General features: G+C 50.9%; 10 protein-coding genes across 14 annotated transcripts; all 10 read left to right on the top strand.

The window, feature by feature from the left end:
* Positions 1 to 660: 660 nt before the first annotated feature.
* On the top strand, positions 661 to 1,374 carry ABB37_04014 (putative mitochondrial hypothetical protein; the record flags this gene model as incomplete). Its single annotated transcript, XM_015801534.1, has 1 exon — positions 661 to 1,374. The coding sequence occupies exon 1, from the start codon at positions 766 to 768 to the stop codon at positions 1,372 to 1,374; it is 609 nt and encodes a 202-aa protein (XP_015660154.1). The 5' UTR covers positions 661 to 765.
* A 1,327-nt stretch (positions 1,375 to 2,701) lies between these two features.
* On the top strand, positions 2,702 to 3,415 carry ABB37_04013 (putative mitochondrial hypothetical protein; the record flags this gene model as incomplete). Its single annotated transcript, XM_015801533.1, has 1 exon — positions 2,702 to 3,415. The coding sequence occupies exon 1, from the start codon at positions 2,807 to 2,809 to the stop codon at positions 3,413 to 3,415; it is 609 nt and encodes a 202-aa protein (XP_015660153.1). The 5' UTR covers positions 2,702 to 2,806.
* A 1,327-nt stretch (positions 3,416 to 4,742) lies between these two features.
* Positions 4,743 to 5,456, top strand: ABB37_04012 (putative mitochondrial hypothetical protein; the record flags this gene model as incomplete). Its single annotated transcript, XM_015801532.1, has 1 exon — positions 4,743 to 5,456. Exon 1 carries the CDS (start codon positions 4,848 to 4,850, stop codon positions 5,454 to 5,456), a length of 609 nt encoding a protein of 202 aa, XP_015660152.1. The 5' UTR covers positions 4,743 to 4,847.
* Positions 5,457 to 6,783: 1,327 nt separating this feature from the next.
* Positions 6,784 to 7,497, top strand: ABB37_04011 (putative mitochondrial hypothetical protein; the record flags this gene model as incomplete). The annotated part of the gene is made up of 1 exon (XM_015801531.1): positions 6,784 to 7,497. The coding sequence occupies exon 1, from the start codon at positions 6,889 to 6,891 to the stop codon at positions 7,495 to 7,497; it is 609 nt and encodes a 202-aa protein (XP_015660151.1). The 5' UTR covers positions 6,784 to 6,888.
* Positions 7,498 to 8,824: 1,327 nt separating this feature from the next.
* On the top strand, positions 8,825 to 9,538 carry ABB37_04010 (putative mitochondrial hypothetical protein; the record flags this gene model as incomplete). Its single annotated transcript, XM_015801530.1, has 1 exon — positions 8,825 to 9,538. The coding sequence occupies exon 1, from the start codon at positions 8,930 to 8,932 to the stop codon at positions 9,536 to 9,538; it is 609 nt and encodes a 202-aa protein (XP_015660150.1). The 5' UTR covers positions 8,825 to 8,929.
* Positions 9,539 to 10,865: 1,327 nt separating this feature from the next.
* Positions 10,866 to 11,579, top strand: ABB37_04009 (putative mitochondrial hypothetical protein; the record flags this gene model as incomplete). The annotated part of the gene is made up of 1 exon (XM_015801529.1): positions 10,866 to 11,579. The coding sequence occupies exon 1, from the start codon at positions 10,971 to 10,973 to the stop codon at positions 11,577 to 11,579; it is 609 nt and encodes a 202-aa protein (XP_015660149.1). The 5' UTR covers positions 10,866 to 10,970.
* Positions 11,580 to 12,906: 1,327 nt separating this feature from the next.
* On the top strand, positions 12,907 to 13,620 carry ABB37_04008 (putative mitochondrial hypothetical protein; the record flags this gene model as incomplete). Its single annotated transcript, XM_015801528.1, has 1 exon — positions 12,907 to 13,620. Exon 1 carries the CDS (start codon positions 13,012 to 13,014, stop codon positions 13,618 to 13,620), a length of 609 nt encoding a protein of 202 aa, XP_015660148.1. The 5' UTR covers positions 12,907 to 13,011.
* Positions 13,621 to 14,954: 1,334 nt separating this feature from the next.
* Positions 14,955 to 15,668, top strand: ABB37_04007 (putative mitochondrial hypothetical protein; the record flags this gene model as incomplete). Its single annotated transcript, XM_015801527.1, has 1 exon — positions 14,955 to 15,668. The coding sequence occupies exon 1, from the start codon at positions 15,060 to 15,062 to the stop codon at positions 15,666 to 15,668; it is 609 nt and encodes a 202-aa protein (XP_015660147.1). The 5' UTR covers positions 14,955 to 15,059.
* A 1,476-nt stretch (positions 15,669 to 17,144) lies between these two features.
* ABB37_04006 (mkiaa0324 protein-like protein) lies at positions 17,145 to 18,682 on the top strand (the record flags this gene model as incomplete). 3 transcript variants are annotated; one of them, XM_015801526.1, is made up of 1 exon in its annotated part: positions 17,145 to 18,682. In XM_015801526.1, exon 1 carries the CDS (start codon positions 17,204 to 17,206, stop codon positions 18,680 to 18,682), a length of 1,479 nt encoding a protein of 492 aa, XP_015660146.1. In that variant the 5' UTR covers positions 17,145 to 17,203. The 3 variants fall into 3 exon arrangements, with proteins under 3 accessions (XP_015660146.1, XP_015660145.1, XP_015660144.1); XM_015801525.1 differs by having other exon boundaries at positions 17,153 to 18,682; XM_015801524.1 differs by having other exon boundaries at positions 17,202 to 18,682.
* Positions 18,683 to 19,888: 1,206 nt separating this feature from the next.
* Positions 19,889 to 21,565, top strand: ABB37_04005 (hypothetical protein; the record flags this gene model as incomplete). 3 transcript variants are annotated; one of them, XM_015801523.1, is made up of 1 exon in its annotated part: positions 19,889 to 21,565. In XM_015801523.1, exon 1 carries the CDS (start codon positions 19,958 to 19,960, stop codon positions 21,563 to 21,565), a length of 1,608 nt encoding a protein of 535 aa, XP_015660143.1. In that variant the 5' UTR covers positions 19,889 to 19,957. The 3 variants fall into 3 exon arrangements, with proteins under 3 accessions (XP_015660143.1, XP_015660142.1, XP_015660141.1); XM_015801522.1 differs by having other exon boundaries at positions 19,895 to 21,565; XM_015801521.1 differs by having other exon boundaries at positions 19,926 to 21,565.
* Between the last annotated feature and the right edge of the window lie 335 nt (positions 21,566 to 21,900).

The raw sequence follows: 21,900 nt of genomic DNA, 5'->3' as shown, positions 1-21,900 counted from the left end.
CTCGTCTGCACCGCGTCTGCAAGTTGGTGGTTCTGGGTAGCACGCATACCAGCGCATGTCGGTCTTTGTGTTTGTGTGTGTGTGTGTGGATGTGTGTGTTGATTCCTTCAGTTCACACTCTCCCTGACTCTATATCCTCCTACTCTGGATGCGCATTCAGGCGAGCCACGTAAGTGCCTCTTTTTTTTCTAATCCGCACATATAAGTAAATATATGTGTCCGTTTCCTATTGTTTTGCTTCCCAGCATTATTACTGTCAAAGAAGAAAGCTTCTTTGTTTTCAGGGAAAGAGAATTCTCATCATATTTCAAGTAGTGTCGGCCAGTACGGTCGTGTCGTTGAGGTAAGCCGCTGGTCCTGATTCCGTTTGTGTCGAGAAGGCCGTCATGCGCGTCTTCTCGCTCTCCACGTGGGCAAACCAAGCTAGTACCTGAAAATCATCACTGGTCTTTTTTGAACTTGGAATGCAGCGTAATCTGTTGAAGTGTATCGCTGTCACGGAGACGTATCCGGTTCGCCTCGCCGTCTCCTCTCCTTCCGCCTTTCACTCTCCCCTCTCCCCCTCTCCCCTCTCCCTTTCTCTCTTCTTTCTCTTTCCCGCCACCGTTTCTTCTCCTGAACACTACGCATGGCGCAACGCCTCTCCAAACAAAATCGCCAGAGTCTACTCCACCTTTTTTCCTGCCCTCTCACCTTCACACCCCTTCTACCAGTATCCCTTCTTGTTTTTCCCAAGTGCCACTTCACACCCCACCCTTCCCCAAAATGCCCGCCTCTAAGTACGTTGAAGCCATCTCGAAGCGCCGCAGCATCTACAACCTCGGTAACAAGCTGCCGAGGAGCCACGCTGAGGTAACGAAGACCATCGAAGACGCGATCCGTCAGTGTCCCTCGTCCTTCAACGTGCAGAGCTCGCGCGCGGTCATCTTGTACGGCAACAGCCACAAGAAGGTGTGGGACATCGTGAAGGCGGCGCTGAAGAAGGTCACGAGCGCGGAGCAGTACGCGGCGAGCGAGGCGAAGGTGAACGGGTGCTTCCTCGCGGGTGCGGGCACCGTGTTGTTTTATGAGGACACCGAAGCCATCAAGGGCCAACAAAAGGCCTACCCCCTCTACGCGGACAACTTCCCTGTGTGGTCGCAGCACTCATCCGCGATTGCTCAGTTTGCTGTGTGGACGGCGCTGGCGCAGGACGGCATCGGTGCCTCTCTGCAGCACTACAACCAGTTGATTGAGGCTGACCTCCGCCAGGCCTTCGACATTCCGGAGCACTGGAGTCTGATCGCGCAGATGCCGTTCGGTTCGATTGAGAAGCCGGCGGATCCGAAGACGTACATGGAAGATGACAAGCGCTTCATGGTGCTCGATGATTAGAGAGCAAGCTCTATTTAGTGTTTGTCTGGCGCGTGTGCGCACAGATACTTCTATTATTATCATTATCCCAATCCGAGCGGTCGAAATGGAATGTAGGCTAGTACATACGCATCGACTTGCGGGAAGCTTCTACCTTTATTTAAGTAAGCTGTACATCAACTATTTTTTTCTCTACGAGATAAAAATTTCCTCTCCACTTTTTTTCTTCATTTCCATTATATATATATATATATATATATATTTTACTTACTTCCAGTCACTACAATTCTGATTTACTGTCGCAGATTGTTCACTGCCGTGGCGATGCAGCGTTGCGTTGAAAGCGAGCATTTCTCTTCGATTTCTGTGCACCTATTGTCTTGTATCTCCCATTTTGCCTTTCATATTTAAAAAAGTGTTCAGATGGTATTTATTCACATTGAAGTTGTACGTCCTGAACACGGCCCTGTGAACGACCTTCTTTCTACGCTGGCTGTCTGCACTTCCACGAGTCGAGTAGTGCATAAGTGTGAAACGCACGACAAATACTCCGCCTCCTCCGCCAAAGTACCGGGACGTTGAGCCACACGCGTTGAATAAAACGGCAAAAAAAAAATGTAGATGTTTTCTTGTTTGTTTTGTTCGCTTCTCCCCAGTTTACGCTCCCATTTTTATTATTATGGTGGTACTCGTCTGCACCGCGTCTGCAAGTTGGTGGTTCTGGGTAGCACGCATACCAGCGCATGTCGGTCTTTGTGTTTGTGTGTGTGTGTGTGGATGTGTGTGTTGATTCCTTCAGTTCACACTCTCCCTGACTCTATATCCTCCTACTCTGGATGCGCATTCAGGCGAGCCACGTAAGTGCCTCTTTTTTTTCTAATCCGCACATATAAGTAAATATATGTGTCCGTTTCCTATTGTTTTGCTTCCCAGCATTATTACTGTCAAAGAAGAAAGCTTCTTTGTTTTCAGGGAAAGAGAATTCTCATCATATTTCAAGTAGTGTCGGCCAGTACGGTCGTGTCGTTGAGGTAAGCCGCTGGTCCTGATTCCGTTTGTGTCGAGAAGGCCGTCATGCGCGTCTTCTCGCTCTCCACGTGGGCAAACCAAGCTAGTACCTGAAAATCATCACTGGTCTTTTTTGAACTTGGAATGCAGCGTAATCTGTTGAAGTGTATCGCTGTCACGGAGACGTATCCGGTTCGCCTCGCCGTCTCCTCTCCTTCCGCCTTTCACTCTCCCCTCTCCCCCTCTCCCCTCTCCCTTTCTCTCTTCTTTCTCTTTCCCGCCACCGTTTCTTCTCCTGAACACTACGCATGGCGCAACGCCTCTCCAAACAAAATCGCCAGAGTCTACTCCACCTTTTTTCCTGCCCTCTCACCTTCACACCCCTTCTACCAGTATCCCTTCTTGTTTTTCCCAAGTGCCACTTCACACCCCACCCTTCCCCAAAATGCCCGCCTCTAAGTACGTTGAAGCCATCTCGAAGCGCCGCAGCATCTACAACCTCGGTAACAAGCTGCCGAGGAGCCACGCTGAGGTAACGAAGACCATCGAAGACGCGATCCGTCAGTGTCCCTCGTCCTTCAACGTGCAGAGCTCGCGCGCGGTCATCTTGTACGGCAACAGCCACAAGAAGGTGTGGGACATCGTGAAGGCGGCGCTGAAGAAGGTCACGAGCGCGGAGCAGTACGCGGCGAGCGAGGCGAAGGTGAACGGGTGCTTCCTCGCGGGTGCGGGCACCGTGTTGTTTTATGAGGACACCGAAGCCATCAAGGGCCAACAAAAGGCCTACCCCCTCTACGCGGACAACTTCCCTGTGTGGTCGCAGCACTCATCCGCGATTGCTCAGTTTGCTGTGTGGACGGCGCTGGCGCAGGACGGCATCGGTGCCTCTCTGCAGCACTACAACCAGTTGATTGAGGCTGACCTCCGCCAGGCCTTCGACATTCCGGAGCACTGGAGTCTGATCGCGCAGATGCCGTTCGGTTCGATTGAGAAGCCGGCGGATCCGAAGACGTACATGGAAGATGACAAGCGCTTCATGGTGCTCGATGATTAGAGAGCAAGCTCTATTTAGTGTTTGTCTGGCGCGTGTGCGCACAGATACTTCTATTATTATCATTATCCCAATCCGAGCGGTCGAAATGGAATGTAGGCTAGTACATACGCATCGACTTGCGGGAAGCTTCTACCTTTATTTAAGTAAGCTGTACATCAACTATTTTTTTCTCTACGAGATAAAAATTTCCTCTCCACTTTTTTTCTTCATTTCCATTATATATATATATATATATATATATTTTACTTACTTCCAGTCACTACAATTCTGATTTACTGTCGCAGATTGTTCACTGCCGTGGCGATGCAGCGTTGCGTTGAAAGCGAGCATTTCTCTTCGATTTCTGTGCACCTATTGTCTTGTATCTCCCATTTTGCCTTTCATATTTAAAAAAGTGTTCAGATGGTATTTATTCACATTGAAGTTGTACGTCCTGAACACGGCCCTGTGAACGACCTTCTTTCTACGCTGGCTGTCTGCACTTCCACGAGTCGAGTAGTGCATAAGTGTGAAACGCACGACAAATACTCCGCCTCCTCCGCCAAAGTACCGGGACGTTGAGCCACACGCGTTGAATAAAACGGCAAAAAAAAAATGTAGATGTTTTCTTGTTTGTTTTGTTCGCTTCTCCCCAGTTTACGCTCCCATTTTTATTATTATGGTGGTACTCGTCTGCACCGCGTCTGCAAGTTGGTGGTTCTGGGTAGCACGCATACCAGCGCATGTCGGTCTTTGTGTTTGTGTGTGTGTGTGTGGATGTGTGTGTTGATTCCTTCAGTTCACACTCTCCCTGACTCTATATCCTCCTACTCTGGATGCGCATTCAGGCGAGCCACGTAAGTGCCTCTTTTTTTTCTAATCCGCACATATAAGTAAATATATGTGTCCGTTTCCTATTGTTTTGCTTCCCAGCATTATTACTGTCAAAGAAGAAAGCTTCTTTGTTTTCAGGGAAAGAGAATTCTCATCATATTTCAAGTAGTGTCGGCCAGTACGGTCGTGTCGTTGAGGTAAGCCGCTGGTCCTGATTCCGTTTGTGTCGAGAAGGCCGTCATGCGCGTCTTCTCGCTCTCCACGTGGGCAAACCAAGCTAGTACCTGAAAATCATCACTGGTCTTTTTTGAACTTGGAATGCAGCGTAATCTGTTGAAGTGTATCGCTGTCACGGAGACGTATCCGGTTCGCCTCGCCGTCTCCTCTCCTTCCGCCTTTCACTCTCCCCTCTCCCCCTCTCCCCTCTCCCTTTCTCTCTTCTTTCTCTTTCCCGCCACCGTTTCTTCTCCTGAACACTACGCATGGCGCAACGCCTCTCCAAACAAAATCGCCAGAGTCTACTCCACCTTTTTTCCTGCCCTCTCACCTTCACACCCCTTCTACCAGTATCCCTTCTTGTTTTTCCCAAGTGCCACTTCACACCCCACCCTTCCCCAAAATGCCCGCCTCTAAGTACGTTGAAGCCATCTCGAAGCGCCGCAGCATCTACAACCTCGGTAACAAGCTGCCGAGGAGCCACGCTGAGGTAACGAAGACCATCGAAGACGCGATCCGTCAGTGTCCCTCGTCCTTCAACGTGCAGAGCTCGCGCGCGGTCATCTTGTACGGCAACAGCCACAAGAAGGTGTGGGACATCGTGAAGGCGGCGCTGAAGAAGGTCACGAGCGCGGAGCAGTACGCGGCGAGCGAGGCGAAGGTGAACGGGTGCTTCCTCGCGGGTGCGGGCACCGTGTTGTTTTATGAGGACACCGAAGCCATCAAGGGCCAACAAAAGGCCTACCCCCTCTACGCGGACAACTTCCCTGTGTGGTCGCAGCACTCATCCGCGATTGCTCAGTTTGCTGTGTGGACGGCGCTGGCGCAGGACGGCATCGGTGCCTCTCTGCAGCACTACAACCAGTTGATTGAGGCTGACCTCCGCCAGGCCTTCGACATTCCGGAGCACTGGAGTCTGATCGCGCAGATGCCGTTCGGTTCGATTGAGAAGCCGGCGGATCCGAAGACGTACATGGAAGATGACAAGCGCTTCATGGTGCTCGATGATTAGAGAGCAAGCTCTATTTAGTGTTTGTCTGGCGCGTGTGCGCACAGATACTTCTATTATTATCATTATCCCAATCCGAGCGGTCGAAATGGAATGTAGGCTAGTACATACGCATCGACTTGCGGGAAGCTTCTACCTTTATTTAAGTAAGCTGTACATCAACTATTTTTTTCTCTACGAGATAAAAATTTCCTCTCCACTTTTTTTCTTCATTTCCATTATATATATATATATATATATATATTTTACTTACTTCCAGTCACTACAATTCTGATTTACTGTCGCAGATTGTTCACTGCCGTGGCGATGCAGCGTTGCGTTGAAAGCGAGCATTTCTCTTCGATTTCTGTGCACCTATTGTCTTGTATCTCCCATTTTGCCTTTCATATTTAAAAAAGTGTTCAGATGGTATTTATTCACATTGAAGTTGTACGTCCTGAACACGGCCCTGTGAACGACCTTCTTTCTACGCTGGCTGTCTGCACTTCCACGAGTCGAGTAGTGCATAAGTGTGAAACGCACGACAAATACTCCGCCTCCTCCGCCAAAGTACCGGGACGTTGAGCCACACGCGTTGAATAAAACGGCAAAAAAAAAATGTAGATGTTTTCTTGTTTGTTTTGTTCGCTTCTCCCCAGTTTACGCTCCCATTTTTATTATTATGGTGGTACTCGTCTGCACCGCGTCTGCAAGTTGGTGGTTCTGGGTAGCACGCATACCAGCGCATGTCGGTCTTTGTGTTTGTGTGTGTGTGTGTGGATGTGTGTGTTGATTCCTTCAGTTCACACTCTCCCTGACTCTATATCCTCCTACTCTGGATGCGCATTCAGGCGAGCCACGTAAGTGCCTCTTTTTTTTCTAATCCGCACATATAAGTAAATATATGTGTCCGTTTCCTATTGTTTTGCTTCCCAGCATTATTACTGTCAAAGAAGAAAGCTTCTTTGTTTTCAGGGAAAGAGAATTCTCATCATATTTCAAGTAGTGTCGGCCAGTACGGTCGTGTCGTTGAGGTAAGCCGCTGGTCCTGATTCCGTTTGTGTCGAGAAGGCCGTCATGCGCGTCTTCTCGCTCTCCACGTGGGCAAACCAAGCTAGTACCTGAAAATCATCACTGGTCTTTTTTGAACTTGGAATGCAGCGTAATCTGTTGAAGTGTATCGCTGTCACGGAGACGTATCCGGTTCGCCTCGCCGTCTCCTCTCCTTCCGCCTTTCACTCTCCCCTCTCCCCCTCTCCCCTCTCCCTTTCTCTCTTCTTTCTCTTTCCCGCCACCGTTTCTTCTCCTGAACACTACGCATGGCGCAACGCCTCTCCAAACAAAATCGCCAGAGTCTACTCCACCTTTTTTCCTGCCCTCTCACCTTCACACCCCTTCTACCAGTATCCCTTCTTGTTTTTCCCAAGTGCCACTTCACACCCCACCCTTCCCCAAAATGCCCGCCTCTAAGTACGTTGAAGCCATCTCGAAGCGCCGCAGCATCTACAACCTCGGTAACAAGCTGCCGAGGAGCCACGCTGAGGTAACGAAGACCATCGAAGACGCGATCCGTCAGTGTCCCTCGTCCTTCAACGTGCAGAGCTCGCGCGCGGTCATCTTGTACGGCAACAGCCACAAGAAGGTGTGGGACATCGTGAAGGCGGCGCTGAAGAAGGTCACGAGCGCGGAGCAGTACGCGGCGAGCGAGGCGAAGGTGAACGGGTGCTTCCTCGCGGGTGCGGGCACCGTGTTGTTTTATGAGGACACCGAAGCCATCAAGGGCCAACAAAAGGCCTACCCCCTCTACGCGGACAACTTCCCTGTGTGGTCGCAGCACTCATCCGCGATTGCTCAGTTTGCTGTGTGGACGGCGCTGGCGCAGGACGGCATCGGTGCCTCTCTGCAGCACTACAACCAGTTGATTGAGGCTGACCTCCGCCAGGCCTTCGACATTCCGGAGCACTGGAGTCTGATCGCGCAGATGCCGTTCGGTTCGATTGAGAAGCCGGCGGATCCGAAGACGTACATGGAAGATGACAAGCGCTTCATGGTGCTCGATGATTAGAGAGCAAGCTCTATTTAGTGTTTGTCTGGCGCGTGTGCGCACAGATACTTCTATTATTATCATTATCCCAATCCGAGCGGTCGAAATGGAATGTAGGCTAGTACATACGCATCGACTTGCGGGAAGCTTCTACCTTTATTTAAGTAAGCTGTACATCAACTATTTTTTTCTCTACGAGATAAAAATTTCCTCTCCACTTTTTTTCTTCATTTCCATTATATATATATATATATATATATATTTTACTTACTTCCAGTCACTACAATTCTGATTTACTGTCGCAGATTGTTCACTGCCGTGGCGATGCAGCGTTGCGTTGAAAGCGAGCATTTCTCTTCGATTTCTGTGCACCTATTGTCTTGTATCTCCCATTTTGCCTTTCATATTTAAAAAAGTGTTCAGATGGTATTTATTCACATTGAAGTTGTACGTCCTGAACACGGCCCTGTGAACGACCTTCTTTCTACGCTGGCTGTCTGCACTTCCACGAGTCGAGTAGTGCATAAGTGTGAAACGCACGACAAATACTCCGCCTCCTCCGCCAAAGTACCGGGACGTTGAGCCACACGCGTTGAATAAAACGGCAAAAAAAAAATGTAGATGTTTTCTTGTTTGTTTTGTTCGCTTCTCCCCAGTTTACGCTCCCATTTTTATTATTATGGTGGTACTCGTCTGCACCGCGTCTGCAAGTTGGTGGTTCTGGGTAGCACGCATACCAGCGCATGTCGGTCTTTGTGTTTGTGTGTGTGTGTGTGGATGTGTGTGTTGATTCCTTCAGTTCACACTCTCCCTGACTCTATATCCTCCTACTCTGGATGCGCATTCAGGCGAGCCACGTAAGTGCCTCTTTTTTTTCTAATCCGCACATATAAGTAAATATATGTGTCCGTTTCCTATTGTTTTGCTTCCCAGCATTATTACTGTCAAAGAAGAAAGCTTCTTTGTTTTCAGGGAAAGAGAATTCTCATCATATTTCAAGTAGTGTCGGCCAGTACGGTCGTGTCGTTGAGGTAAGCCGCTGGTCCTGATTCCGTTTGTGTCGAGAAGGCCGTCATGCGCGTCTTCTCGCTCTCCACGTGGGCAAACCAAGCTAGTACCTGAAAATCATCACTGGTCTTTTTTGAACTTGGAATGCAGCGTAATCTGTTGAAGTGTATCGCTGTCACGGAGACGTATCCGGTTCGCCTCGCCGTCTCCTCTCCTTCCGCCTTTCACTCTCCCCTCTCCCCCTCTCCCCTCTCCCTTTCTCTCTTCTTTCTCTTTCCCGCCACCGTTTCTTCTCCTGAACACTACGCATGGCGCAACGCCTCTCCAAACAAAATCGCCAGAGTCTACTCCACCTTTTTTCCTGCCCTCTCACCTTCACACCCCTTCTACCAGTATCCCTTCTTGTTTTTCCCAAGTGCCACTTCACACCCCACCCTTCCCCAAAATGCCCGCCTCTAAGTACGTTGAAGCCATCTCGAAGCGCCGCAGCATCTACAACCTCGGTAACAAGCTGCCGAGGAGCCACGCTGAGGTAACGAAGACCATCGAAGACGCGATCCGTCAGTGTCCCTCGTCCTTCAACGTGCAGAGCTCGCGCGCGGTCATCTTGTACGGCAACAGCCACAAGAAGGTGTGGGACATCGTGAAGGCGGCGCTGAAGAAGGTCACGAGCGCGGAGCAGTACGCGGCGAGCGAGGCGAAGGTGAACGGGTGCTTCCTCGCGGGTGCGGGCACCGTGTTGTTTTATGAGGACACCGAAGCCATCAAGGGCCAACAAAAGGCCTACCCCCTCTACGCGGACAACTTCCCTGTGTGGTCGCAGCACTCATCCGCGATTGCTCAGTTTGCTGTGTGGACGGCGCTGGCGCAGGACGGCATCGGTGCCTCTCTGCAGCACTACAACCAGTTGATTGAGGCTGACCTCCGCCAGGCCTTCGACATTCCGGAGCACTGGAGTCTGATCGCGCAGATGCCGTTCGGTTCGATTGAGAAGCCGGCGGATCCGAAGACGTACATGGAAGATGACAAGCGCTTCATGGTGCTCGATGATTAGAGAGCAAGCTCTATTTAGTGTTTGTCTGGCGCGTGTGCGCACAGATACTTCTATTATTATCATTATCCCAATCCGAGCGGTCGAAATGGAATGTAGGCTAGTACATACGCATCGACTTGCGGGAAGCTTCTACCTTTATTTAAGTAAGCTGTACATCAACTATTTTTTTCTCTACGAGATAAAAATTTCCTCTCCACTTTTTTTCTTCATTTCCATTATATATATATATATATATATATATTTTACTTACTTCCAGTCACTACAATTCTGATTTACTGTCGCAGATTGTTCACTGCCGTGGCGATGCAGCGTTGCGTTGAAAGCGAGCATTTCTCTTCGATTTCTGTGCACCTATTGTCTTGTATCTCCCATTTTGCCTTTCATATTTAAAAAAGTGTTCAGATGGTATTTATTCACATTGAAGTTGTACGTCCTGAACACGGCCCTGTGAACGACCTTCTTTCTACGCTGGCTGTCTGCACTTCCACGAGTCGAGTAGTGCATAAGTGTGAAACGCACGACAAATACTCCGCCTCCTCCGCCAAAGTACCGGGACGTTGAGCCACACGCGTTGAATAAAACGGCAAAAAAAAAATGTAGATGTTTTCTTGTTTGTTTTGTTCGCTTCTCCCCAGTTTACGCTCCCATTTTTATTATTATGGTGGTACTCGTCTGCACCGCGTCTGCAAGTTGGTGGTTCTGGGTAGCACGCATACCAGCGCATGTCGGTCTTTGTGTTTGTGTGTGTGTGTGTGGATGTGTGTGTTGATTCCTTCAGTTCACACTCTCCCTGACTCTATATCCTCCTACTCTGGATGCGCATTCAGGCGAGCCACGTAAGTGCCTCTTTTTTTTCTAATCCGCACATATAAGTAAATATATGTGTCCGTTTCCTATTGTTTTGCTTCCCAGCATTATTACTGTCAAAGAAGAAAGCTTCTTTGTTTTCAGGGAAAGAGAATTCTCATCATATTTCAAGTAGTGTCGGCCAGTACGGTCGTGTCGTTGAGGTAAGCCGCTGGTCCTGATTCCGTTTGTGTCGAGAAGGCCGTCATGCGCGTCTTCTCGCTCTCCACGTGGGCAAACCAAGCTAGTACCTGAAAATCATCACTGGTCTTTTTTGAACTTGGAATGCAGCGTAATCTGTTGAAGTGTATCGCTGTCACGGAGACGTATCCGGTTCGCCTCGCCGTCTCCTCTCCTTCCGCCTTTCACTCTCCCCTCTCCCCCTCTCCCCTCTCCCTTTCTCTCTTCTTTCTCTTTCCCGCCACCGTTTCTTCTCCTGAACACTACGCATGGCGCAACGCCTCTCCAAACAAAATCGCCAGAGTCTACTCCACCTTTTTTCCTGCCCTCTCACCTTCACACCCCTTCTACCAGTATCCCTTCTTGTTTTTCCCAAGTGCCACTTCACACCCCACCCTTCCCCAAAATGCCCGCCTCTAAGTACGTTGAAGCCATCTCGAAGCGCCGCAGCATCTACAACCTCGGTAACAAGCTGCCGAGGAGCCACGCTGAGGTAACGAAGACCATCGAAGACGCGATCCGTCAGTGTCCCTCGTCCTTCAACGTGCAGAGCTCGCGCGCGGTCATCTTGTACGGCAACAGCCACAAGAAGGTGTGGGACATCGTGAAGGCGGCGCTGAAGAAGGTCACGAGCGCGGAGCAGTACGCGGCGAGCGAGGCGAAGGTGAACGGGTGCTTCCTCGCGGGTGCGGGCACCGTGTTGTTTTATGAGGACACCGAAGCCATCAAGGGCCAACAAAAGGCCTACCCCCTCTACGCGGACAACTTCCCTGTGTGGTCGCAGCACTCATCCGCGATTGCTCAGTTTGCTGTGTGGACGGCGCTGGCGCAGGACGGCATCGGTGCCTCTCTGCAGCACTACAACCAGTTGATTGAGGCTGACCTCCGCCAGGCCTTCGACATTCCGGAGCACTGGAGTCTGATCGCGCAGATGCCGTTCGGTTCGATTGAGAAGCCGGCGGATCCGAAGACGTACATGGAAGATGACAAGCGCTTCATGGTGCTCGATGATTAGAGAGCAAGCTCTATTTAGTGTTTGTCTGGCGCGTGTGCGCACAGATACTTCTATTATTATCATTATCCCAATCCGAGCGGTCGAAATGGAATGTAGGCTAGTACATACGCATCGACTTGCGGGAAGCTTCTACCTTTATTTAAGTAAGCTGTACATCAACTATTTTTTTCTCTACGAGATAAAAATTTCCTCTCCACTTTTTTTCTTCATTTCCATTATATATATATATATATATATATATTTTACTTACTTCCAGTCACTACAATTCTGATTTACTGTCGCAGATTGTTCACTGCCGTGGCGATGCAGCGTTGCGTTGAAAGCGAGCATTTCTCTTCGATTTCTGTGCACCTATTGTCTTGTATCTCCCATTTTGCCTTTCATATTTAAAAAAGTGTTCAGATGGTATTTATTCACATTGAAGTTGTACGTCCTGAACACGGCCCTGTGAACGACCTTCTTTCTACGCTGGCTGTCTGCACTTCCACGAGTCGAGTAGTGCATAAGTGTGAAACGCACGACAAATACTCCGCCTCCTCCGCCAAAGTACCGGGACGTTGAGCCACACGCGTTGAATAAAACGGCAAAAAAAAAATGTAGATGTTTTCTTGTTTGTTTTGTTCGCTTCTCCCCAGTTTACGCTCCCATTTTTATTATTATGGTGGTACTCGTCTGCACCGCGTCTGCAAGTTGGTGGTTCTGGGTAGCACGCATACCAGCGCATGTCGGTCTTTGTGTTTGTGTGTGTGTGTGTGGATGTGTGTGTTGATTCCTTCAGTTCACACTCTCCCTGACTCTATATCCTCCTACTCTGGATGCGCATTCAGGCGAGCCACGTAAGTGCCTCTTTTTTTTCTAATCCGCACATATAAGTAAATATATGTGTCCGTTTCCTATTGTTTTGCTTCCCAGCATTATTACTGTCAAAGAAGAAAGCTTCTTTGTTTTCAGGGAAAGAGAATTCTCATCATATTTCAAGTAGTGTCGGCCAGTACGGTCGTGTCGTTGAGGTAAGCCGCTGGTCCTGATTCCGTTTGTGTCGAGAAGGCCGTCATGCGCGTCTTCTCGCTCTCCACGTGGGCAAACCAAGCTAGTACCTGAAAATCATCACTGGTCTTTTTTGAACTTGGAATGCAGCGTAATCTGTTGAAGTGTATCGCTGTCACGGAGACGTATCCGGTTCGCCTCGCCGTCTCCTCTCCTTCCGCCTTTCACTCTCCCCTCTCCCCCTCTCCCCTCTCCCTTTCTCTCTTCTTTCTCTTTCCCGCCACCGTTTCTTCTCCTGAACACTACGCATGGCGCAACGCCTCTCCAAACAAAATCGCCAGAGTCTACTCCACCTTTTTTCCTGCCCTCTCACCTTCACACCCCTTCTACCAGTATCCCTTCTTGTTTTTCCCAAGTGCCACTTCACACCCCACCCTTCCCCAAAATGCCCGCCTCTAAGTACGTTGAAGCCATCTCGAAGCGCCGCAGCATCTACAACCTCGGTAACAAGCTGCCGAGGAGCCACGCTGAGGTAACGAAGACCATCGAAGACGCGATCCGTCAGTGTCCCTCGTCCTTCAACGTGCAGAGCTCGCGCGCGGTCATCTTGTACGGCAACAGCCACAAGAAGGTGTGGGACATCGTGAAGGCGGCGCTGAAGAAGGTCACGAGCGCGGAGCAGTACGCGGCGAGCGAGGCGAAGGTGAACGGGTGCTTCCTCGCGGGTGCGGGCACCGTGTTGTTTTATGAGGACACCGAAGCCATCAAGGGCCAACAAAAGGCCTACCCCCTCTACGCGGACAACTTCCCTGTGTGGTCGCAGCACTCATCCGCGATTGCTCAGTTTGCTGTGTGGACGGCGCTGGCGCAGGACGGCATCGGTGCCTCTCTGCAGCACTACAACCAGTTGATTGAGGCTGACCTCCGCCAGGCCTTCGACATTCCGGAGCACTGGAGTCTGATCGCGCAGATGCCGTTCGGTTCGATTGAGAAGCCGGCGGATCCGAAGACGTACATGGAAGATGACAAGCGCTTCATGGTGCTCGATGATTAGAGAGCAAGCTCTATTTAGTGTTTGTCTGGCGCGTGTGCGCACAGATACTTCTATTATTATCATTATCCCAATCCGAGCGGTCGAAATGGAATGTAGGCTAGTACATACGCATCGACTTGCGGGAAGCTTCTACCTTTATTTAAGTAAGCTGTACATCAACTATTTTTTTCTCTACGAGATAAAAATTTCCTCTCCACTTTTTTTCTTCATTTCCATTATATATATATATATATATATATATATATATTTTACTTACTTCCAGTCACTACAATTCTGATTTACTGTCGCAGATTGTTCACTGCCGTGGCGATGCAGCGTTGCGTTGAAAGCGAGCATTTCTCTTCGATTTCTGTGCACCTATTGTCTTGTATCTCCCATTTTGCCTTTCATATTTAAAAAAGTGTTCAGATGGTATTTATTCACATTGAAGTTGTACGTCCTGAACACGGCCCTGTGAACGACCTTCTTTCTACGCTGGCTGTCTGCACTTCCACGAGTCGAGTAGTGCATAAGTGTGAAACGCACGACAAATACTCCGCCTCCTCCGCCAAAGTACCGGGACGTTGAGCCACACGCGTTGAATAAAACGGCAAAAAAAAAAATGTAGATGTTTTCTTGTTTGTTTTGTTCGCTTCTCCCCAGTTTACGCTCCCATTTTTATTATTATGGTGGTACTCGTCTGCACCGCGTCTGCAAGTTGGTGGTTCTGGGTAGCACGCATACCAGCGCATGTCGGTCTTTGTGTTTGTGTGTGTGTGTGTGGATGTGTGTGTTGATTCCTTCAGTTCACACTCTCCCTGACTCTATATCCTCCTACTCTGGATGCGCATTCAGGCGAGCCACGTAAGTGCCTCTTTTTTTTCTAATCCGCACATATAAGTAAATATATGTGTCCGTTTCCTATTGTTTTGCTTCCCAGCATTATTACTGTCAAAGAAGAAAGCTTCTTTGTTTTCAGGGAAAGAGAATTCTCATCATATTTCAAGTAGTGTCGGCCAGTACGGTCGTGTCGTTGAGGTAAGCCGCTGGTCCTGATTCCGTTTGTGTCGAGAAGGCCGTCATGCGCGTCTTCTCGCTCTCCACGTGGGCAAACCAAGCTAGTACCTGAAAATCATCACTGGTCTTTTTTGAACTTGGAATGCAGCGTAATCTGTTGAAGTGTATCGCTGTCACGGAGACGTATCCGGTTCGCCTCGCCGTCTCCTCTCCTTCCGCCTTTCACTCTCCCCTCTCCCCCTCTCCCCTCTCCCTTTCTCTCTTCTTTCTCTTTCCCGCCACCGTTTCTTCTCCTGAACACTACGCATGGCGCAACGCCTCTCCAAACAAAATCGCCAGAGTCTACTCCACCTTTTTTCCTGCCCTCTCACCTTCACACCCCTTCTACCAGTATCCCTTCTTGTTTTTCCCAAGTGCCACTTCACACCCCACCCTTCCCCAAAATGCCCGCCTCTAAGTACGTTGAAGCCATCTCGAAGCGCCGCAGCATCTACAACCTCGGTAACAAGCTGCCGAGGAGCCACGCTGAGGTAACGAAGACCATCGAAGACGCGATCCGTCAGTGTCCCTCGTCCTTCAACGTGCAGAGCTCGCGCGCGGTCATCTTGTACGGCAACAGCCACAAGAAGGTGTGGGACATCGTGAAGGCGGCGCTGAAGAAGGTCACGAGCGCGGAGCAGTACGCGGCGAGCGAGGCGAAGGTGAACGGGTGCTTCCTCGCGGGTGCGGGCACCGTGTTGTTTTATGAGGACACCGAAGCCATCAAGGGCCAACAAAAGGCCTACCCCCTCTACGCGGACAACTTCCCTGTGTGGTCGCAGCACTCATCCGCGATTGCTCAGTTTGCTGTGTGGACGGCGCTGGCGCAGGACGGCATCGGTGCCTCTCTGCAGCACTACAACCAGTTGATTGAGGCTGACCTCCGCCAGGCCTTCGACATTCCGGAGCACTGGAGTCTGATCGCGCAGATGCCGTTCGGTTCGATTGAGAAGCCGGCGGATCCGAAGACGTACATCGATGATGAGAAGCGCTTCATCGTGCGCGGCGAGTAGAAGACTACCGCGGAGCAAAACGTCCTCCAAAAAGCCTATATCTCTTGCAGAGAAGCTTGACAAAGCTGGAGCTTTTTATCATTTATTACTCATGCAGGCGATAATGTTTTGCGTGTGGGTAGCTGCCGGCGCAGAATAATCCTAGCATGTGCAGCGTCACTCGCGCATACACGACAGCCAAAGGGAAAAAGTATCTTGTCACTAAAAGCAAGTTCACTATTATTATTATTTGTAGTTCCTCTCACTCTCCCTCTTTTTTATGCTATCTTCTGTTTTTGTTTTTTTCTTTCCAAGTGCGTACTACAACCCACGGCGTGTACAAACTCGTGTATCTCACACAGTGTTTGCGTTGATGAAAGGAAATGGTTTTTGTTGTTGTTGTTTTTTCTTGTTGAGAGCGCTTTCTGAACTTCAACAGTTCCCAGCCCCCTTTTTTATTGACTTGGTCTGCCTCGCATACGTAGAGCACGTTTGCCTTGTTAGAATAGCTTCGTCGCTACCCAAACGTAGCGCGACACCTTCTCATTCCTTGTGTAGGTGTCATCAAAGACGTGCCCAAATGTGTTCGAAGCGGATGTGCTGTGAGGCGCGCTCTCAGAGAGAGGCAACACAGCGAATTCTCGTCAATTGGGACGTCGGAACGCACGTGAAAAACTGTCTGTTTTACGTACGTATTACAGTGTTGCTGGCGATCTCCCCCTCACCGGTGTTGCGCTCGCAAGAGTGCACACATTTTTTTTTTCTTCTTTTGAGAAGCACATCACCGCTACGAACTCCCCTTTCCAAGAATCAAACACGACGCCGTCGCACGCATCACACAATCACCAGACACTTATTCATTTATCTTGTTTGTTTTCTCTATCTCGCTCATCTGCGTTGCGTCCGTTTTCATGCGTTCTCTCTCCCATTGACATTCCTTTCGCCAAAGGTGGTTAGGGTTACACTTCTATTCCTCTCTTCTATGAACGCAACTCTGTAAACTATTGAAAGTTCTACTCTTTGATTGATACTAAAGATCTATCTTCCCATTTTTTGTCCACTCTATTGTCCTTGCCGACTCTTTTTGTTCCTGTCAATCGAACAGGTTAAGATAAACGAAATACAGTGAGGAGCGCCGCGACCACTGTCTGATCTAGCGAAGATGCGCCTTCCCGTTGAGTTGCGCAAAAAAAGAAAAAGACAAGAAAGCAACGGTAGAGTTAGTGGCATGTGACGATCTGAAAGCGCAGGGGGCTCGTCTCATCGATTGAATCAGCTCAAGGATGTGAAAGAGGAATTGCGTTCTCGTTGTGTCCCTCTCACTATACATAAGGAATGGAAAGCTGTCCTGATCGTGTGCTGCGTGGGTTGCACAGCCCCCTCGGAGAATAGTGATTCGCGTCTGTCTCATCGACGCGCGCTACTTCGTGACGTTACCCCACTGTTTAATTTTCGAAGTCTTTCCTCCTCTGTTTCTTCTTTCTTCCACCTTTTCTAGTATTAAAGCGTCCTTTTGCTAGTTTACGCGTCTGAAACAAAGGGTTTTGCGTCTCAGCATGTTTTCAAGGACTGTCACGGCGCTGGCGCGCAGCCGGCCGCCGTTCGCCGTCTTCTACAAATCCATGTCCGGCGTGCTCACTAAAATGGCTCCCGTGCAGCGGATGAAGGTGGCCAGTACTCTTTGGCGCAGGACGGCGCCGAGATACGGCATTCGCTACTCCGCCCCTCGCGTGGCGGCGGCGAAGGAGATTTACAAGAAAGAGGGCAGGCGTCTGGCCCCAGGCGTGAAGGCTGCGGCGACGAAGCCCGCTCGCCGTTCCCGCAAGTCGAAGGCGGCGAGGCGGTCGCGTAAGGCATCTGCGACATCCAAGAAGAACAAGAACACGAAGAGGTCATCGAAACGCGTGAAGGCTTCCCGTGCCACGGCCACCCGCGCGAAGCCGGCCAAAAAGGCTGTCACACCGTATGCGTCTTTCACGGCCAACGTGCTGAAGCAGACAAAGCTGGCGCCGACAGCGACAAACAAAAGTCGTGTGTTCCGCATGTGGCTCCTGACGGGGCAGCAGCGCTCTTCGTCCTTGACGAAGCGCATTTCGATGGCGGTGCGGCTCCTCAACAAGGATCAGAGAAGCAGGCGCAAACTCAGCAAAAAGCTGACAAGGAAAGCAGGTAAGAAGACAACAAAGCGTAGCTCCAAGGCACGCAAGACAGCCGCGAAGAAGTCGCGTAAGCTACGTCGCAGCGTCACGAAGAAAACGAACAAGACGAAGAAGTCGCCTAAAGCTGCTGCGAAACAGTCGAAGGCACGGAAAGCGCGTCTCGCCTCACGCAAGAAAGCAATGACACGCCGTCGTGTCCGCAAAGCAGCTGCGGCCAAGTCAAAGACGCGCAAGTCAGCGGCCCGTAAGGCGGCGGCGGCGGCAAAGACAAAGAGCCGTAAGTCAGCAATGCGCAAGTCCAAGGCGAAGGCCGCTCGCAAGCCCCGCAAAGCCGCCGCAAGGCCGAGGGGGCGTCGTGTGGCGGCGAAGAAGATGAAGCATATTGCCCGCAAGACGCCGCGGCGCAGCAACCCGTACATTGAATTCTACCGGCGCGTATGTATGACAGGTCTGCTGCCGAATGGGCCGAAGGTGGTCGGCTCGCGCACGATTAAGGCGCTGTGGGCACGCACGCACAAGCTGCCCACCATGGACGCCCGCGTGGCCCAGGCGACGAGACTGCTCGAGGCGCAGACGGGGGCCAGCGCGAAGACAGTTGTCTCTCCTGTGCGTGCGTTGGTGCCTCGCAAAAACGCCGCTGCGTCCCACACACACGCCCCGGCGACGGTGGTGTTGAAGGAGATCAAGGTGCCACACTACTACGAGAAGAACCCCTTCGGGGCGACCTACGCGGCGCTGCTGCCGATGCTGCAGACCATCCCCAGCTCCACGCGCATGGCACACGTCGCGAAGGCGTGGACGAGCACGGCGCTCAAGAATGACCACCGCTCAGCGAAGCAGCGCATCGCCGCCGTGGCGCAGCAATTGAAGGCGTAATCACTGCCCAATTTTTCTTGACATAAAACACATGTTTTTATTTTCTTGTTCTATTACATTACAGCAAAAAAAAAACATCAGCACAGTTATCACATTTCGCAGTTCCGCATGCGCTGATAGTCGGAAAGAAAAGGAATAAAGTGGACGTACCGTTGTTTCTTTGTTTTTTTTTCCTTTGCGAGTCGCTGCAGGCGACTTTCCTTAGATTTTTTTTCCCGTTGCTACTCGACATGATTCTGCGTTGCTGGTACATCATGCGTGGAGAGGTGAAAAAGAACACGGTGCACTGAGCCTCTTCTCCGAGCAAATTCATGGTATGGTGCACAGACGAAGGCGGACTCAACGAGGCAGACACACTCTATTCCTGCTACGCAAGCAAACGTGTCTTCCAACGGAATTACGGTTGCGGACAACAGAACCATTACCATAGACTCATACGTAGAGCACAACTTTTTTTTTCTTTCTTTGTTTGTTGGGTTCCGTCCGAGCTTTTCATGGACGGCGCATTCCGCATTACATCCATACGGAGTGCCGTTCCGCGCGTTGAATGGCTGCAATAGATTTCATTCACTCGTTAAGGAAAAGATCGCGGCACGGAGCACATATATATACATACAGGCAACGGCAACTTCAAGCTCTTAGTTTAAACACACCGAAGATGTGCCGCTTTATACATACAGCAAAAAAGAGAATGGTAGATGTCGATACCGCCTTTTTTTATTCATCCGATTGTCTTCATTTTCTTTTTCCCTTTTCCTGAACAGCTCGGAAGGTCTTTTTCATCTTCGATGGGTTAGTGTACGGAGCGTACGGGGCCGGAGCACACAACAAATCCGAAAGGAAAGAACGGCGAGTAATGGAGTACCAAAAAGAACATGTAGCGCTTGTGCATGGAGTGCTCCAATCAATACAAGCAACGTGTATAGATGCTGTAGAAGCCAACTGCAGTGCCATTGTGGGTCGGTGACCGTCACATTGGAAAACCTCCCTCTCTTACGTTGTGTGTGTGTGTGTGTTCTGTAGACGCTCTATTTCCGCCGCTTGGTGGGCCTTGTCATCGGCGACGTCTTGCGAACGGAGGTAAGGTGTGACAGCATTGCATGAGGATCTTGACGAAATGAACGGCTGCGATAACAACGTACGGTATCGTTCTCTACCCGACCACCATCTTCCCTTTTCTTCTCCGCTTGTTGTGGGAGCTTCTGAGAAACAGTCGAAACATCATACGCGTTTTGTCTCCGAAGATCACACCAAGAGAAAAACTAATATACAGGAATGTCGAGCGACACCCCAAACCTGCAGAAGCCGTCGGGCTCCAAGCGAGTCTCTGGCGATGAGCCAGTGTTTATTCGAAGTCTCGTAGCGTCACCGCCACTGCACGAAGGGCCGGCGACGGCGGTCGTTGAAGAGCCGGCCGAGGCGTCTACGGCGCCCGATGCGCGCAGTGGTGCATGGGACGCGCACCTCGCGCAACTCCTCCACAGCATGTATCTCGTTTCCTTCACCGAAAAGGCTCAACTCGGTGCGATGTACAGTCGGAACGGCGCTGCTGCAGCGCAACCAGCTGTGAAAGCTGGCAGCTCCGCGGCTGACGCAACGTCGCAGGTGACGAACAGCATCGATTCAAGCTTTTCCGCTTCGGCAGCTCCCGCCAACGTAGAGATACCAATGTGTAGCCATAGCATCACCGTAGATGAGCGTTGGTTGAACGCCGTGACACGCCACTGCCACTTTACCGTCACCCTTGACGACGTGGCCAGAGTTGCGATGGTGTTTCCGGAACTGCTGCGGGTGCGGTGGACGATGGAGGAGCAGAACTGGAGTACCACTGCCGCGCCCTATTTTGATGAGCTGTTAGAGCATCCGGCAGGAGCTCGCAGCAACGTCTCTGCTACAACACAATGCGACAACTCGCAGCTAGGCACCGCTGCTACAATTCCACTCGGTGGGAAATTGATCGCTCGGGTTTATCTGTGCCAAAATCGTGTTGTGTCTGTTGAGGAGGCGGCGGAGCAGCTGACGCGGACTCTCCGCCTAAAAGGCAGCGTGGCCGCTCAGCGGGCATGGAAGGCGCTGGTGAATCACCACACCGGATACGCCGCGTACGTGGACGGGCCGGGAAGGAGTCCCCGCGTCTCGAAGACCTCGACAAATGATGCCACGTTGACAACAGACTCCTTACAAAGCAGTGCCTCGCTGTCGCAGAGAGAGGCGCGAAAACGCAACGAGAAGGATGCTCAACGAAACGATAGCACGCTCGACGACGAAGCCTTGTGTGGCACGATTTCTGCTGAGCTTCGGGCTTCCCTTTCCGCGCCGAAGCTGAGGGCACTTCTCCGGCAGATGCGCAAGGATGCGACGCACGTGGAGGAGGCGGAGCAGCACCTCATTGCACAGCGGCAGCTGCAGGAGCGCATGCTGAACGCCTACGAGCACGTCCGTGCGCTCTATGGACCAAAAGACACCCGAGGACGATCTGCACTGACCCTCGTCGCCGCTATGCAGCAAGAGAGCCGCTTTGAGGACACACTGGACAGTACGGCGTTGCTGTCCTCGCTGCTTGCGATACCCGCCTCCGGGCTGTCAGCGACGATGCTGTGCGAGGGCCGTGTAGTGGTGGAACCTGTAACGCGGCAAGCGCAACCAACCGCCATGAAAGGAGTGCCCCAAGGTGGCAAGCGCAAGCGGGCAGAGGAGGACGAAGCAACGCGTAACGTGGACAATTCACCTGTGGCAGTTCGCGTGATGGAACCGTCGCTGGAGCCGGCGACAGACCTGCGAGGGCTTACGGATGCACAGCTGGAGCTCGTGCTGGTCCGTCTGGATCGCACCAAAGGCTCCGTAAGGGGGGTCATGCAGGCCGTCGCGCGGGAGAAAGGGTAGAACGCTCGCCGCATCCAATTGCACTATCTGTACTATCACTGCTCTTGGCCACACTCAATTTTTTTTTCCTTTGCCCTCGCATCTAAATTACGGTTGCATAGTGTGAAGAGAGAAGCGTGACGTCGTGGATCGTCGTCGGTTCTCCGCGTCAGCTTTTATAGCACTTTTTTTTTCTCCTCCCTTATGCACGCACGCATGCATATATTTTAAAGAAAAAAAAGTACTGTCGAAAAGATGAGAAACACATGGTCCGGTGGTTTCCTGTGCGGTTCGGAATTGCGTCGTTTCAAGGCCACGCAAAACTTTTTCAAGATCCTATTTAACTGCTGTGAACG

The sequence above is a fragment of the Leptomonas pyrrhocoris genome (assembly GCF_001293395.1).
Source record: "Leptomonas pyrrhocoris isolate H10 chromosome Unknown, whole genome shotgun sequence".
Classification (NCBI taxonomy): domain Eukaryota; phylum Euglenozoa; class Kinetoplastea; order Trypanosomatida; family Trypanosomatidae; genus Leptomonas; species Leptomonas pyrrhocoris.
The sequence above is the reverse complement of the archived record's forward strand: the minus strand, read 5'-3'. Positions and strand labels throughout refer to the sequence as shown.